General features: G+C 46.6%; 5 protein-coding genes across 5 annotated transcripts; 3 read left to right on the forward strand and 2 right to left on the reverse strand.

The window, feature by feature from the left end:
* The first annotated feature begins 557 nt into the window (after nt 1–557).
* Nucleotides 558–1,399, forward strand: FOMMEDRAFT_16673 (uncharacterized protein). The gene is made up of 3 exons (XM_007262112.1): nt 558–1,084; nt 1,140–1,200; nt 1,266–1,399. The coding sequence occupies exons 1-3, from the start codon at nt 892–894 to the stop codon at nt 1,270–1,272; spliced, it is 261 nt and encodes an 86-aa protein (XP_007262174.1). The 5' UTR covers nt 558–891; the 3' UTR covers nt 1,273–1,399.
* Nucleotides 1,400–2,160: 761 nt separating this feature from the next.
* On the reverse strand, nt 2,161–4,077 carry FOMMEDRAFT_131117 (uncharacterized protein; the record flags this gene model as incomplete). The annotated part of the gene is made up of 2 exons (XM_007262113.1): nt 2,161–2,356; nt 2,456–4,077. 2 exons carry the CDS (start codon nt 4,075–4,077, stop codon nt 2,161–2,163), a joined length of 1,818 nt encoding a protein of 605 aa, XP_007262175.1.
* A 525-nt stretch (nt 4,078–4,602) lies between these two features.
* FOMMEDRAFT_25369 (kinase-like protein) lies at nt 4,603–5,816 on the forward strand (the record flags this gene model as incomplete). The annotated part of the gene is made up of 5 exons (XM_007262114.1): nt 4,603–4,836; nt 4,892–5,065; nt 5,110–5,187; nt 5,242–5,478; nt 5,541–5,816. 5 exons carry the CDS (start codon nt 4,603–4,605, stop codon nt 5,814–5,816), a joined length of 999 nt encoding a protein of 332 aa, XP_007262176.1.
* Nucleotides 5,817–6,021: 205 nt separating this feature from the next.
* On the forward strand, nt 6,022–7,105 carry FOMMEDRAFT_116699 (TPR-like protein). The gene is made up of 2 exons (XM_007262115.1): nt 6,022–6,074; nt 6,128–7,105. The coding sequence occupies exon 2, from the start codon at nt 6,137–6,139 to the stop codon at nt 7,016–7,018; it is 882 nt and encodes a 293-aa protein (XP_007262177.1). The 5' UTR covers nt 6,022–6,074; nt 6,128–6,136; the 3' UTR covers nt 7,019–7,105.
* A 599-nt stretch (nt 7,106–7,704) lies between these two features.
* On the reverse strand, nt 7,705–10,499 carry FOMMEDRAFT_138172 (uncharacterized protein). The gene is made up of 2 exons (XM_007262116.1): nt 10,430–10,499; nt 7,705–10,324 (listed from the first exon to the last, which is right to left on the reverse strand). Exons 1-2 carry the CDS (start codon nt 10,457–10,459, stop codon nt 7,988–7,990), a joined length of 2,367 nt encoding a protein of 788 aa, XP_007262178.1. The 5' UTR covers nt 10,460–10,499; the 3' UTR covers nt 7,705–7,987.
* Between the last annotated feature and the right edge of the window lie 1,795 nt (nt 10,500–12,294).

Raw genomic sequence — 12,294 nt, forward strand, 5'->3', positions numbered from 1 at the left:
CAAGCAAACCGGAGAAAGCAACCATAGTACGGAATGTCGATATTCCGAATGAAGGTAACGAACGTAATCGTATCTAGGCAAAAGAAATGGAAACTGCCCATCCAGTGGTCTTTCCAAGTTGTGTGCCATGTGTCTCCAGGAACGAAGGTATCACATTGCCGTAGCGAGGAACTCGAAGGCAAAAGATGAAGGTAATAGCCTGCATATCTCCGCACAACATCTTAATGGATCAAGATACGCATTATAATTATATTTTGACGTGGATAGAAATTAACGGATCATGGAACTTTCACAGTACCTGGATCGCTGGCTGCAGATACAATACATGTACGCTATGTTTATCCAGATTTGCGTTACGTGCTTCCCGCAAGCTTATTCGCTCAAGTTATTCGGAGGTGGTCTGCTTCGCGGCGTCGATGCCATTGCGGGCGCAGGTACGAAAGTTGAAAGTAGATGTGCACTTGTCTAATAAACCTTTAGTCCGCGGCATCGTGGGTCCTAACGAAAGTCTTTCATCAATACAATTTCCAAACCGGGAGCAATATTAATACATTCCACTCATTAGATACTTTGCCTGAGCCGCATTCTCCGACGGCGGAGGATCGAGCATCCGAGAACAGGGCAGCTATGAGACCGCAGTGAATTTGCGTATATTATGTACATGCGTACTACATCCATCGGACAAACGAGTCTCTGCTCCGAACGATACGGCTTATCCTCTGCTTCGAGTCACGTATGGCCTGATAGATCAATGAGACTGATACAGGGCTGCTTCTGTCATTACAGCAAGATCATTGGGAGAAATCGGAACGGAACAGTATGAATTGATAATTGATCGTAGGCTACGGCAATAATGTTGCGGAAATACTGCGTTTCACAGCAAGACTAATAATGCTCCCAGTATGCACGACGTTCCGCTCTCACATGCACTTACAGCCCTATATGCTCTGGCGGAACCAGTTATACACAATAGGATCAACTCAACTTCACCCCTCTCCCCACCCTAATTCCTCCTGGACTAGCACCCCAAGGGCCAAATGCCTGCCTAAGGACAAGGGAAAGGCTTACTATAACTCTATAGTACGTATGTACATTCACCATACAATAGACACACTCCACTCATCAGTATTCTGACCTAGCAAACCTCTCCAATGACTCAGCGTCTAAAGATAGTGGTCGTGACAGTGCAACGAAAATTAGGTTGGTGGTTCACTAGACGAACAGCGTTCCGTGAAAACGACTCATGCCAGTCCTCTGCTTCAAGGAACATAGAGATTATTGTGTATGACTCGGAGAAACCGGAACGAAACGGCAAGGATTGGTCGCATGTTACAGCGCTGCATCACCACAGGCTCAAGTCTAGTTCCGCGCTCGTCTTTGCGCTGACACCGCTAAAGGCATCGCGTATAATCACTCACTCACTTACCGAACCGTGACCTTGGGCGGAGTCAGAGTTCCGTTCAAAAGCGGAGCGTGTTATGATCCGTTGATCCGTCCCCCTGTTCCATCTAAACTAATATATGAAATCCACAAATCCTGTCCAAGGACAACTACTGCTGCAGGTACACACATTGTAGCTCATCACAAGAATCATGCCTATGTATCGTTCGCAGAAACCAGAACGAAACAGCAGAGACTATTCTGTATTCATAAGACACAAGATCCATAATGTTGCCGAAGTCTTAGAACCTAGCACCACGTTTCATAGCATATTAAAGGCAAGCACCGCGATCAACTTTGCACCTACACAGCTGAACGCATTGCTCTTTTACGCTCAGGCTCATCCATCTAGACCTGTACAGTTTGGCGGAGTCGGCTCGTAGACAGCACAATATTATTGGACATGTACATTCATTCATTCATTCATTTATACAACATTGCAACCCAAGGCCAAAGTCCCAAACATCTACAAGTACACACATACGTTGAAGCAATGGACCAGAAGAGCACCACAAAAGAAGTTGTATCTAAAATGAGAAATATGCAGTGTCAATGCAAAACCCATTTTCTTTTCTTTTAAAAGACCAAGTCGATACTGAGCCAACGTCTCTTTCCACCGCTGGGTGGGTAGTTTCCTTCAAATCATTCCTTTCGCCCTACTAGTCGGCCAACTAGAAATCACCAGACCAGCAATGGGCGGATCACCGAGTCCGGGAGAGATCACCGAAAACTCCTCTCTGACCCACTCCCCAAACTCAACGCATAATCATTCCCATCCGTATCCCAACCACCCGTCATCGACCCACTCGTAGACCCCCAATATCTTCCCCCACCTCCCGTACCTCCGCGTCCTCGAGCAGCAATGGGAACACCAGGGCGGAAAGTCCGACGGGGGCCTGAGCGCAGGGCTGGGTTACTATTTCATTTTTATTAAAAAAAGTTAAATCAGTTATCGGTTATTTGATTAAATTAGGAAAAAAAGAGAGGAAGAAAGAGGGTAGGAAAGAAAACTCACTTCGCAACCAAACTAGGCCCCATCGTCAACGTCGCAAACGAACTCGGGAAAAGCGGGTCCCCAGTCCCCCTTTCCTGCTGAGCAGACCTCCTCACCCTTCCAGACTTAGCAACAGAAGCAGCCATCATCGCCTCCCGTCTCCTCATCTCCGTGTCTTCAGTTGCAGTCGAACTGAACGCTCTTCGTTGACTCGTTGCTGTCGGTACGACGGGTGACATGCTGAGAGGATTAAGAGATCCGAGAGAGCCATGAGAGCCATGAGAACCGAGAGAGCTACCAGAACCAGACCGTGCACGAATGTTGTTGTTGGAGGAGGTTAGAGGAGTGGAGAGTCGGAGGCCGTGTATCATTCGTGTAGCTTCTTCAACCGCCTTCTCTTTCTCTTTCTCTTTGTCGGTATCTTTGTCCTTTTCCTCTTCATCCTCCGCACCCTCCCCAATACTCCCCAAATCAAACGGGTTACTCGGCGACGGCAAGTTAACAGGACTCGCAACACACTTCGCTCCCATATCACCATCATATATCGGTTCAAGCCACGCCTCGAAGCGTTCACGTTCCTCATCACCGACATAATCATCGTCAGCGTAATTTGCCACGCGGGCCTCTCCGTCGTCGTACTTCCCCACATTGCCGTCTTCTTCTTCTTCTTCCTCATCACCGTCTTCCTCCTCCTCCTCTAATTCTGGAGGGACGCCCAACGCAGCTTTGAGTCTACTCCAAATAAGCTCGCTCCTCGCTAACACAGACTTTCGCGCTTTCGATACCCATACGCGATCATCCGCCTCTTCGCGGTCTACAGTCTGTAACCACCGCGTAAGCTCTGCAAAGCTCCACTTCGCAGGATCCTCACCAAAGGGTTTCAGAGAAGCATTTGCATCAAACGGGTCTCGCAGACTCTTGGGAAACGTCTGCTGGAGCAAAGCCATCAATCGATTTGTCGGGGCGCTCGTCAGGAGCGCTGTCACTTCTGCGGGCCTTTCAAGGAACGGAAGGTACACTTCGTCTGAGAGAACTAGGAATGGCGTCGTCGCTTGCTGCAGCTGCTGCTGTTGATTTGCTATTGGTGCTGTTGTTCTACCGTCAAGTGACGGACTAGCCAACGGAGGGTTCGAGATCGAGCTAATCGCGAGATCGCATACTTGTTGAGGTGATAATTGCTGGAAGTTCGCGCCACCTCCACCTCCACGTTGGCCTGTCCGATCCAGACTATGACTAGAGTTTCTCCTTGTCATAGGAAACCGACCTCCAGGGGACGGCGGTCCACTCAAATTTGCTGGACCCCCGTGACCTCCTTGTGCAGCATCTCCACCATCCTTATCCTTATTAATAGGCGTAAAGCTCGAAAACGCAAACGACAACCGTCCACGACCTGTTGACGTATTACTCGCCGCCGAATGGGTCGAATGGGTCGAGCCCCAACTCGATCGCTTCTCTCTCGCATTTCCAAGCGCGGTGTTGCTTTGCTGAGGAGGAGGAGGAGAACGCACAGGAAGGATGGTGATCCGACTTGCTTTTCCTTGCGTTGTCTCAATGTCTGCATGTAGCCCGTAAGGATCTGGAGCGGAGGAGGAACCGCGTCGAGAGGAGAGACGACGGCGGGGGGTTGGTGAGACAGTACTCATCGTATCTGAGTTGAGATAGCTTGCTTTATGTTTCTATTTTATTCACTGTTGGTGAGAAGGTGAGTTTCTGTTCGTAGACTGAGGTGAAGATGTACGCAATGCGTGCATGTGGCGAGACTTACCCCACGCAAAGTACAGTTCTACTTTCTTAATGCCACCGACGATCGTAGTCGTGGTCGATGATAGTCTTGGTTCTACTTTGCTCACGACTGACGATGAGAGACGCCGCCAAGGTCGTCATTGTTGCGTCACGGTCTCATCCATCTGCTCATTACTATGATGCCAAACGGGGAGTATTGAGCCGCGCCTTGTTACGTAACCTTCGAAACGTAAATCGTGAGGCGCCTAAATGAATCTATGATTAGTAATAAATATATCACAGCAGTGGAATGTTCCGGCGTTTCACATTCAATACAATACAATATCATTTGCCGTGCGACATCAGCGTTGCAATGCCCACTCACATCATGATGCTTGAACACGCTTCTGTCCGTTTCCCGTTACTAGCAGATCGAATGCGGGCCCATGTCCAACTTTAAGCACTCCACTCCTCCAGATCTTCTCGAATCGACTCTCGCTCGTATCAAGCACCTCGATATCACAGACCATTTATCGTACGACAAAAGTGCACATCCTTTCTCTGGAGGGAGCTACGGGGACATTCGAATTGGAACGTATGATCATCCCGACCGTGGTAAACTTAAGGTCGCGGTGAAATGTCTTCGTGTATTCCATACGCAAACGCCTGAGACATTGAAGGTAGTCTATTCTTCCGAGTACTTGACACTGCGTACTTACTTTCATTCCGAACAAGCTACTCAAACGAGAAGTTCAGATTTGGTCGAGTCTTGACCACCCGAATGTTCTTCCGCTGCTTGGCTATATTTTGGAGGAGAACGACTTTCCGACTCTTGTATCCGAGTTTATGGAAAACGGGACGGCACTGCGATATGTCTCGCAACACCCAGAAATAGACGTTACTGGTATAGTGTGTGATCTCATAATATTGCGGTGCAGAAACTAGCTTGATAGAACAAACAGATCCTTGGCATAGCTGAAGGAATAGACTATCTACACGACAAGGGTATCATCCATTCTGACCTAAAATCGGTTCGACTATTCTTTCGCTGGAATGGAATAGCGGCTTAACTATTGGTTTCTAAGGATAACATTCTCATCTCTCCGGAAGGCAGACCACTCATATGTGACTTCGGCATCTCGCGCGTGATTTCCCTTTCAACTTCGTTCAGCGGATACCCCATCAATGGCCAAACTACAACTGGGAATGTGAAGGGATCGGCTCGATGGATGTCTCCGGAGATTCTATGTTCACCAACCGATCAATCCCCAGCAAAGCACACAATTGAGTCCGATATATGGGCGTTCGGCATGGTGGCATATGTAAAGTCATTGATTGTTTTGGTCTTAATATTGTTCCTCTGACGGATACACTGCACCTTTAGGAACTCTTGACATTGCAAAGGCCATATTACGAGCTAAGTAACGACGTACAAGTAATTTCAGCCATCTGGTATAGCCAGTTGCCGAAGAAACCCGAGGATTATTATACCTGGACATGGAGCAAAAAGACTATTTGGGAGTTATGCAATTCATGTTGGTCAAGAAACCCTGCCACACGGCCAGGGATGTCTACTGTTGCTTGGTTACTCAAAGCTGCTCGTGAAGACACTATTGTGATCATTAATAGAAAGGCAAGCACATTGGAAATATTATGCTAGCTTTGGCTAACGTCCACGTTGACTGAATCCAAGTAGCTGGCAGAGGTTTCACAGATACCATGTTCAAAGTGCATTGCTCTTGAAATGCAAGCATGTGCCTGTGTGAGTACACGAATGAATCTGTGCACTAGCTTCATAAAGCATGTGTTGAGCTTAAATTGCCCTTAGAAAGGAGGCGCAGATGAAAAGCGAAAGGAAGATGAAAAGAAAGAAACTCCCAACACTGGAGCCGTTCCAGGATCTGTGACCAGTGTAAATGTGGGTATTCAATGTATTTTACCGAGATTATCTGTGAACAAAGCGTTAAACAGGACGCTGGGATGAAAGACCTGGATGAATCTGTTGATGACTGTCGCAACCAGCTAGCGCTATCTACTTCTGGCGATCCCTTTTGGCGCGAGTCACTAATAAGTCTTGCAGGCGCTCTTCGTGATCGTTTCAAGAAAATCGGTCGGATGGAGGACTCTTGGGAGGCCATCCGACTCCTCCGCGAGGCACTAGTTCTCATCCCTGAAGGAAGTCCTGATCGTATCGAAATATTCGAAAACATTGCACTGTGTTTTACTGCACGGTTCGAAAGAGCGAACGAATTGAAGGATGTTCAGCAGGCTGTCGCACACTACCGCGCGGCTTTGTCACTTTGTCCCGAAAATGATCCTGACCGTGGCCAATTATTAGCGAGTGCAGGATACGTTTCCAGAGAGCTCGCATTAAAGACTGGACGGAATCGGGACATCGAGGAAGCAATCTCGTTCAACCGCGCCTGTCTTGCTCTGCGTCCACAAGGTCATCCCAATCGAGACATTCCCATGAATAATCTCTCGAATAGCCTGTCTCAGCGTTTCCAGAATAGCAAACGAGATGGAGATATCGAGGAGTCCATCGCACTCGACCGCGAATGTCTATCTCTCCGACCAGACGGCCACTACAGCCGAAATTTGTCGCTTAACAACCTCGGTTATCACTTGTATCTCCGATATGACTGCTATGGCGAGACGAGAGACGTCGAGGAAGCTATGGAACTGTTGCGTGCTGCACTAGTTCTTCGTCCTGAAGGGCATCCAGGTCGTCCCATGACGTTGTGGAACCTTGTCCACTGCTTTGACGCTCGATTCAAACGTCTTGGAGATCCAAAGGATGCTGAAGCGGCAGCAGCATTCCGCCAGGCTGTAAAAGGTTCAGACAAAAGCAAAGCGAAGTAAAGTAATGACGGATACTAATACCAACGACTGATGGGACTCTGCCTCTGTTCATATATATATCTGACGATAGACATTCCCCCATCTGATGTAACTATGTAGCAATATTATTTCCCATATTCAGGATAGAGAATGTTCATTCAAACGTGCTTTATGACCTGCAGGTGTGGTTTGTTTGAGGTCCTAAAGTTGAACGACTGCATACAGTGATACAGATATTGCCTCAGTCGTCCAGAGGGAAGTTTTTTTTTCCCGACAGTTATCGATACACGGAAAAAGAAATCAAACTATTAGGGATAATCACGATGCAGTTCACGTAGCAAAATATTTGTACTGGAGGAAAACTAGACGTGCCACTTCCGCTCGAAATTAATCCTCCCTGATATAACTTTCAAACTCAAACCTCCCGCTTGCCACAAGTCTCTTTTACAAACTCGATCCAAGCGCTGTTGTCGGGGTCAGCACTCCTCCCCGACGTGTTATCGTTTGTAGTCTTTTCCGTGGTGCTAGAAGACCAGGCGCCATTTTGACGAAAATCACTGAGGTTCAATCAGTTAAAACTGATTGAAACTGCATATACCCAGTCAAGAGTGCTTACTTCACTTCTTTTTTAAATTGTTGTCCAAACGACAAAGGTGTTATGGTGAGAGGATCGACGAGGTGATTGATTAATCAAGCATACGATTCCGACAAACATAAACAAAAATACCACTACAGAATAACTCATCATAAACATGCAAGAAGTGTCCGATGATCAAGTGGTCGTGTCAAAGAGCGAAAAAAGTAGAAAAAAGTGAATGAGTGTACAGGGATCTGATAAGTTCTCGTAAAGAGTCCATGAGTGTTAAGTGTAACTGCAAAAAATCCTACAAAAATGGTCGTACATATCGTACCCAAAAAAATGAGAAGATAGCAAAGTAGAGTCAATAAACAAACTCAAAATTCAAACCAAAATCAACGAAGGAGTAGGAATCAATGAACGACATAGCCTCCCTCTCCATTGCCATTACCATTGCCATTACCCCGTCCCTGCTGCTGTGGTCCAGGTGGTCCACCAATAACTCTACTACCAACCTGACCCGGAAGCGGTATCGAATACCCCGCAATCAACGTAGCAGGCAGTGTCGGTAACGGTCTCGAAGGTCGTTTCTGCGGCATAAGGACTGGTACAGGGGAATTGTTGCGCGACTGAGACTGTTCAGCAGGCGTACTCGCTCTACTAGCTGGAGTATGTGTATGCGTAGGAGTAGGAGTTCGAACAGGTACAGGCGGAGGCGTCCCAGCCGTATCCCCAAACGTCACCCTTCTCGCATGTTTCACTCTATCAACTCCTCGATCCCCTCCTCGTTCGCGAGACTTCGACCGCGAACGAAGAGAGCTCGAACTAAAACTCGCTAGTGAACGTAACGATCGTTTCGACCCCGTCCCGCAACTAAAAGCGCTAATCGAACTGGCTTTCGAAGGTGACTTCACATGACCTTTCCCTTCCTTCCCTTCTCCCTTCCCTTTTCCTCGTCCAATAGAATTGTTGGACTTATTGGATTTACCGCTCCTCCTACTCCCTCGTCCCGTACTCGCGCTATTACTCCTCGATGCAGCCGCCGAGTCCAGCCTAAATTCGAGCGCCAAGGGCGAAAGTTGGGGCAACGAAGGTAATTCCGGGAGTGAAAAAGGTGGTGCGGAGGAGGAATCTTGATCTTGTGGGAGGAGTAACTGTTCACTTGAACTAGACGCTTCTTCATTATGTCCGTATTCATACGGACTAGCAAGCTGCACTTCCGGCGGCGGTGGATCAGGTTCGTTATCTTGAGGTGACTGCGGATCCGGTATGGGACCTGAAGAAGGACGTCCGGGTGTTGTTGTTGTTGACCGTGAAGGAGGCTGATGTTGAATGGAAGAAGATCGAGTGGAATGGGAATGTAATGGAGGAGGAGCGGAAAGCGGTGCAACGGTTAAAGGAGGTGAAGGTTCTCGAGGGTAATCTAATGTCCGTCTTTTCATGTTTTTGATAGTTCGTTCAGTCGGACTATCGGGAGGAACCACGATACCACCACCATCACCTTCCTCAGACTCGGTGGTTCCCCTCGTATGCGACGCCTCTCGGCTATCCGCATGTCCCTGACGGCCAAACGTCCCGTGTGTGAGCGTACTCACCCGCCTCTCATCACGCTCCTTATTACTACGATCCGTATTCGTATGCTGAGTACTCGACCGAGAAAGCGAGCCTAACGTAGCCGTAGTGGCCTCCCCAGACAAATGTCGAACATGCCGAACAACAGTACTCGGTCCAGCTTCAGCAGAGGTATCACGTAATACAGCAGCAGGTGACGGCGATGATGAATCTCTCTTAGTCTTGGTAGTAGTTTCTAGACCGCCGTGTTGTTGTACCGACGAAAGGGACGCGGAGCGTACTGATTCTGGAATCGGTGGCATTGACGGTGTACGCCACCACGTCTCGCTCTGTACAGGACTTCCCGTACCAGGCACGAGTGATTTGGGCATCCATGACGGTGAGGGTGTATATGCCGTATTCCTTGGAGTACTTAGAGCAGTAGAAGTAGGCACGGAACTTTTTGATGATGACGACACGAGCGAAGGATAACGGAACGTGCCAAGAGAATTCGCGATTGACATAGATTCAGAAGGTGCAATGGAAGGTGGTCGTTGGAACGCATTCGTTAACGGCGACGTCGGTGGACTCGTTGCTACCAGTGTCGAGTCGCGCGAGGGTTGCTCGGGCGCCGGAATAGGGGGCAGCGCAGCGCTTCTCCTATTCGCGTCAGTAACTAGCCATACGCCAGTACCACTAGTGTCAGTAGTAGCCTCAGGAAACGTCCTCTCATCCGGCTCTAGTGGCCTCCCCAATGACGAGTTGCTCTCATCCTCTTCGTCAAAATTCGGTAGAGTCTGCAGGATTTTCATATTGAGCAACGCAGTCGGCGGACGGCTCGGCGTAGTCCGTCGACCCTGATCGCTCAGAACACCCTGCTGAGGCTGAGTGACCATAGGCACGTTCATATTCACAGCGGCCATCCCACCACCGGTTGTTGTTATTGGCTGTTCTTCAAGGAGCGGCGCTGCCGCATCTTGATGATACTCCGAAACGATCCGCGTATGCGTGCGCCGCGAGCTCGCTCGACTCTCCGTCGTCGAAGTACCCCTCGCACTCCCCCTCCGCTTCCTCCAGCGAATAATAGGCACGAGTATGATTACGAGGAAAAACACAAACGCCAGACTGCCCAATACACCCAACACGACATGGCCCGTAGCACTCCCATCTGTATTCTCTATTGATACCACGGTGACGACCTGTAGATAATAATATCAGCAAAATAAACACATTATTCCCGTTCATGTTAGATTACATGGGATCGACGCTGTCAGATAGGAGAGAAAGAGAACATGTGCACTTACCTCCCGGTCACCGCTCTGCGTAGTCGACATCCGTCACGGCCCACCTCGTCGAATGTTCACCCCAGCGAGGAAAGATGTCGAGGACACAGTGAGAAGAGAGTGGGACGAGAAGGTGGACCCATGAAGATGGAAGCAGTCGGTTTGGTCTCGGTCATCATTGAGAAAAAGGAAACTCGGCTAGGATAAGGCTAAGGAGGGCTATGCTCGCCGTGCCGAGACGGGCGCAGCGTTACTGTAAACGAGTAACGAAATCCCGCTTTAATGAATCAATCCACCCTCCATTCTCTCTAACATATCCATAAGTTCTCTCCTTTCCTACAATATTCTAAGATTATACATCGCGGCTATATGCGCCTTAAAACTGAATAATCTTTGAATACGATCGAATTTGCAAAAAATAAAGTCTGATTATATTACCCTTCGAACCGGGCCGATCATACAAATTCAGGGTCTTCCGATCACGAAATATACTCAAATATATTCAGATGATGCGGTCGCGGGGCTTGAGCGGTCGTTAGGCACTTTCAATTACAGTGGCAGCGGAACACACTCCGAGACTGAGCACCGTTGCGGAGACAAGCATCAGTTGCAACGAATGTTGATGGGCCTGGAGGTTACTGTCGAGGCGCCCCTTGCAGCCAATACCCACAACCGGCCACTTTTACTATTCCTACCCCATTTCTTGCTCCAATTTCATAAAATTTTGTATTTATGTAGCTAGACATCTAATAAGTATATATCTGAAATTTTGAAGCAAAAAAAGCAGTAGAAAAAAAGATATTGTACTTATAATCTGACAACTATGAAAAATTGAGCTTTTGAGTGAAACAGATTCTTTCCCACAAAATGTATATCCTATAATAATTCAAATAATTAATATTTTGAGTTGTAACTTTGTAAACTTATGTACTGGTATGTTTATTATTAGTATGTTTTTTTTGTAGAAGAGTCAATTAAGTTTTAAGTAAGTTTTAATGAATCTCACTATTAGTCTAATTTGATAGAATATAATTTACTAATTTACTAATCTCTTACTTTATAATTTTTTATACATAATTCTACTATTACAACTAGTAAAATAAAGTTAATATTTATAATTATATATATTAGAAGTATATATTTACCAAAAATCATAACTTAAAATTAATGACTTTAATTTATATTAAGTTATTATATTTACAACTATAAAAATTATAGTTATAATAAGTATTAGTATTAAAACAACTGTTTTTATTATAACAACATCCATCATCAACATTAATCCATCTCCCAGGAACAATAAAACAAGGTGTTAGTGAGTAACAGAACTGTAACAGTAGAGAGTGTGTAAGATTGTAGTAAAGGAGGAAGAGTTAAATTAGCTTTAATGTAAGATAACAGAACACTTACAACTGTGTGAAGAGAAAGAGATTGCTGAGCAAGCTTGACAACCTGGGTATTAGGAGGAGAATGACAGAACAGTAGAGGAACAGTAGTAAATTCTGGAAGTAGAGGAGGAGAATAAGAGGCAGAGGAGAGTAAGAAGTAGACTGTAGAACATACTAGGTAAGAGACTCCAAGTCATTACAACAAGCCTGTTCCTGTAAAAAGAAGTATATAATCTGTTAATAAATAGATTGTATATAATTAGATAAATCAATTACTTATGACTCTACCCAGACAAAAGTAAATTGGTCTGGATAGGATTAAAGTCAAGTCTGTATACTAATTATATGTGTGTACAGTTCTGTGTAAGTTCCCTTTCCTACAGGGTGGCCACTTGTTGTTAGTGACAGTGTAGAGGGGACCTGAAGGCTTAGTGAGGGGACCCAGGCTACTACTATCCTACACAACAGAAATACAGAATGTAAGTACTAGAACATAGT

This window comes from Fomitiporia mediterranea (genome assembly GCF_000271605.1).
Source record: "Fomitiporia mediterranea MF3/22 unplaced genomic scaffold FOMMEscaffold_1, whole genome shotgun sequence".
NCBI classification, from domain to species: domain Eukaryota; kingdom Fungi; phylum Basidiomycota; class Agaricomycetes; order Hymenochaetales; family Hymenochaetaceae; genus Fomitiporia; species Fomitiporia mediterranea.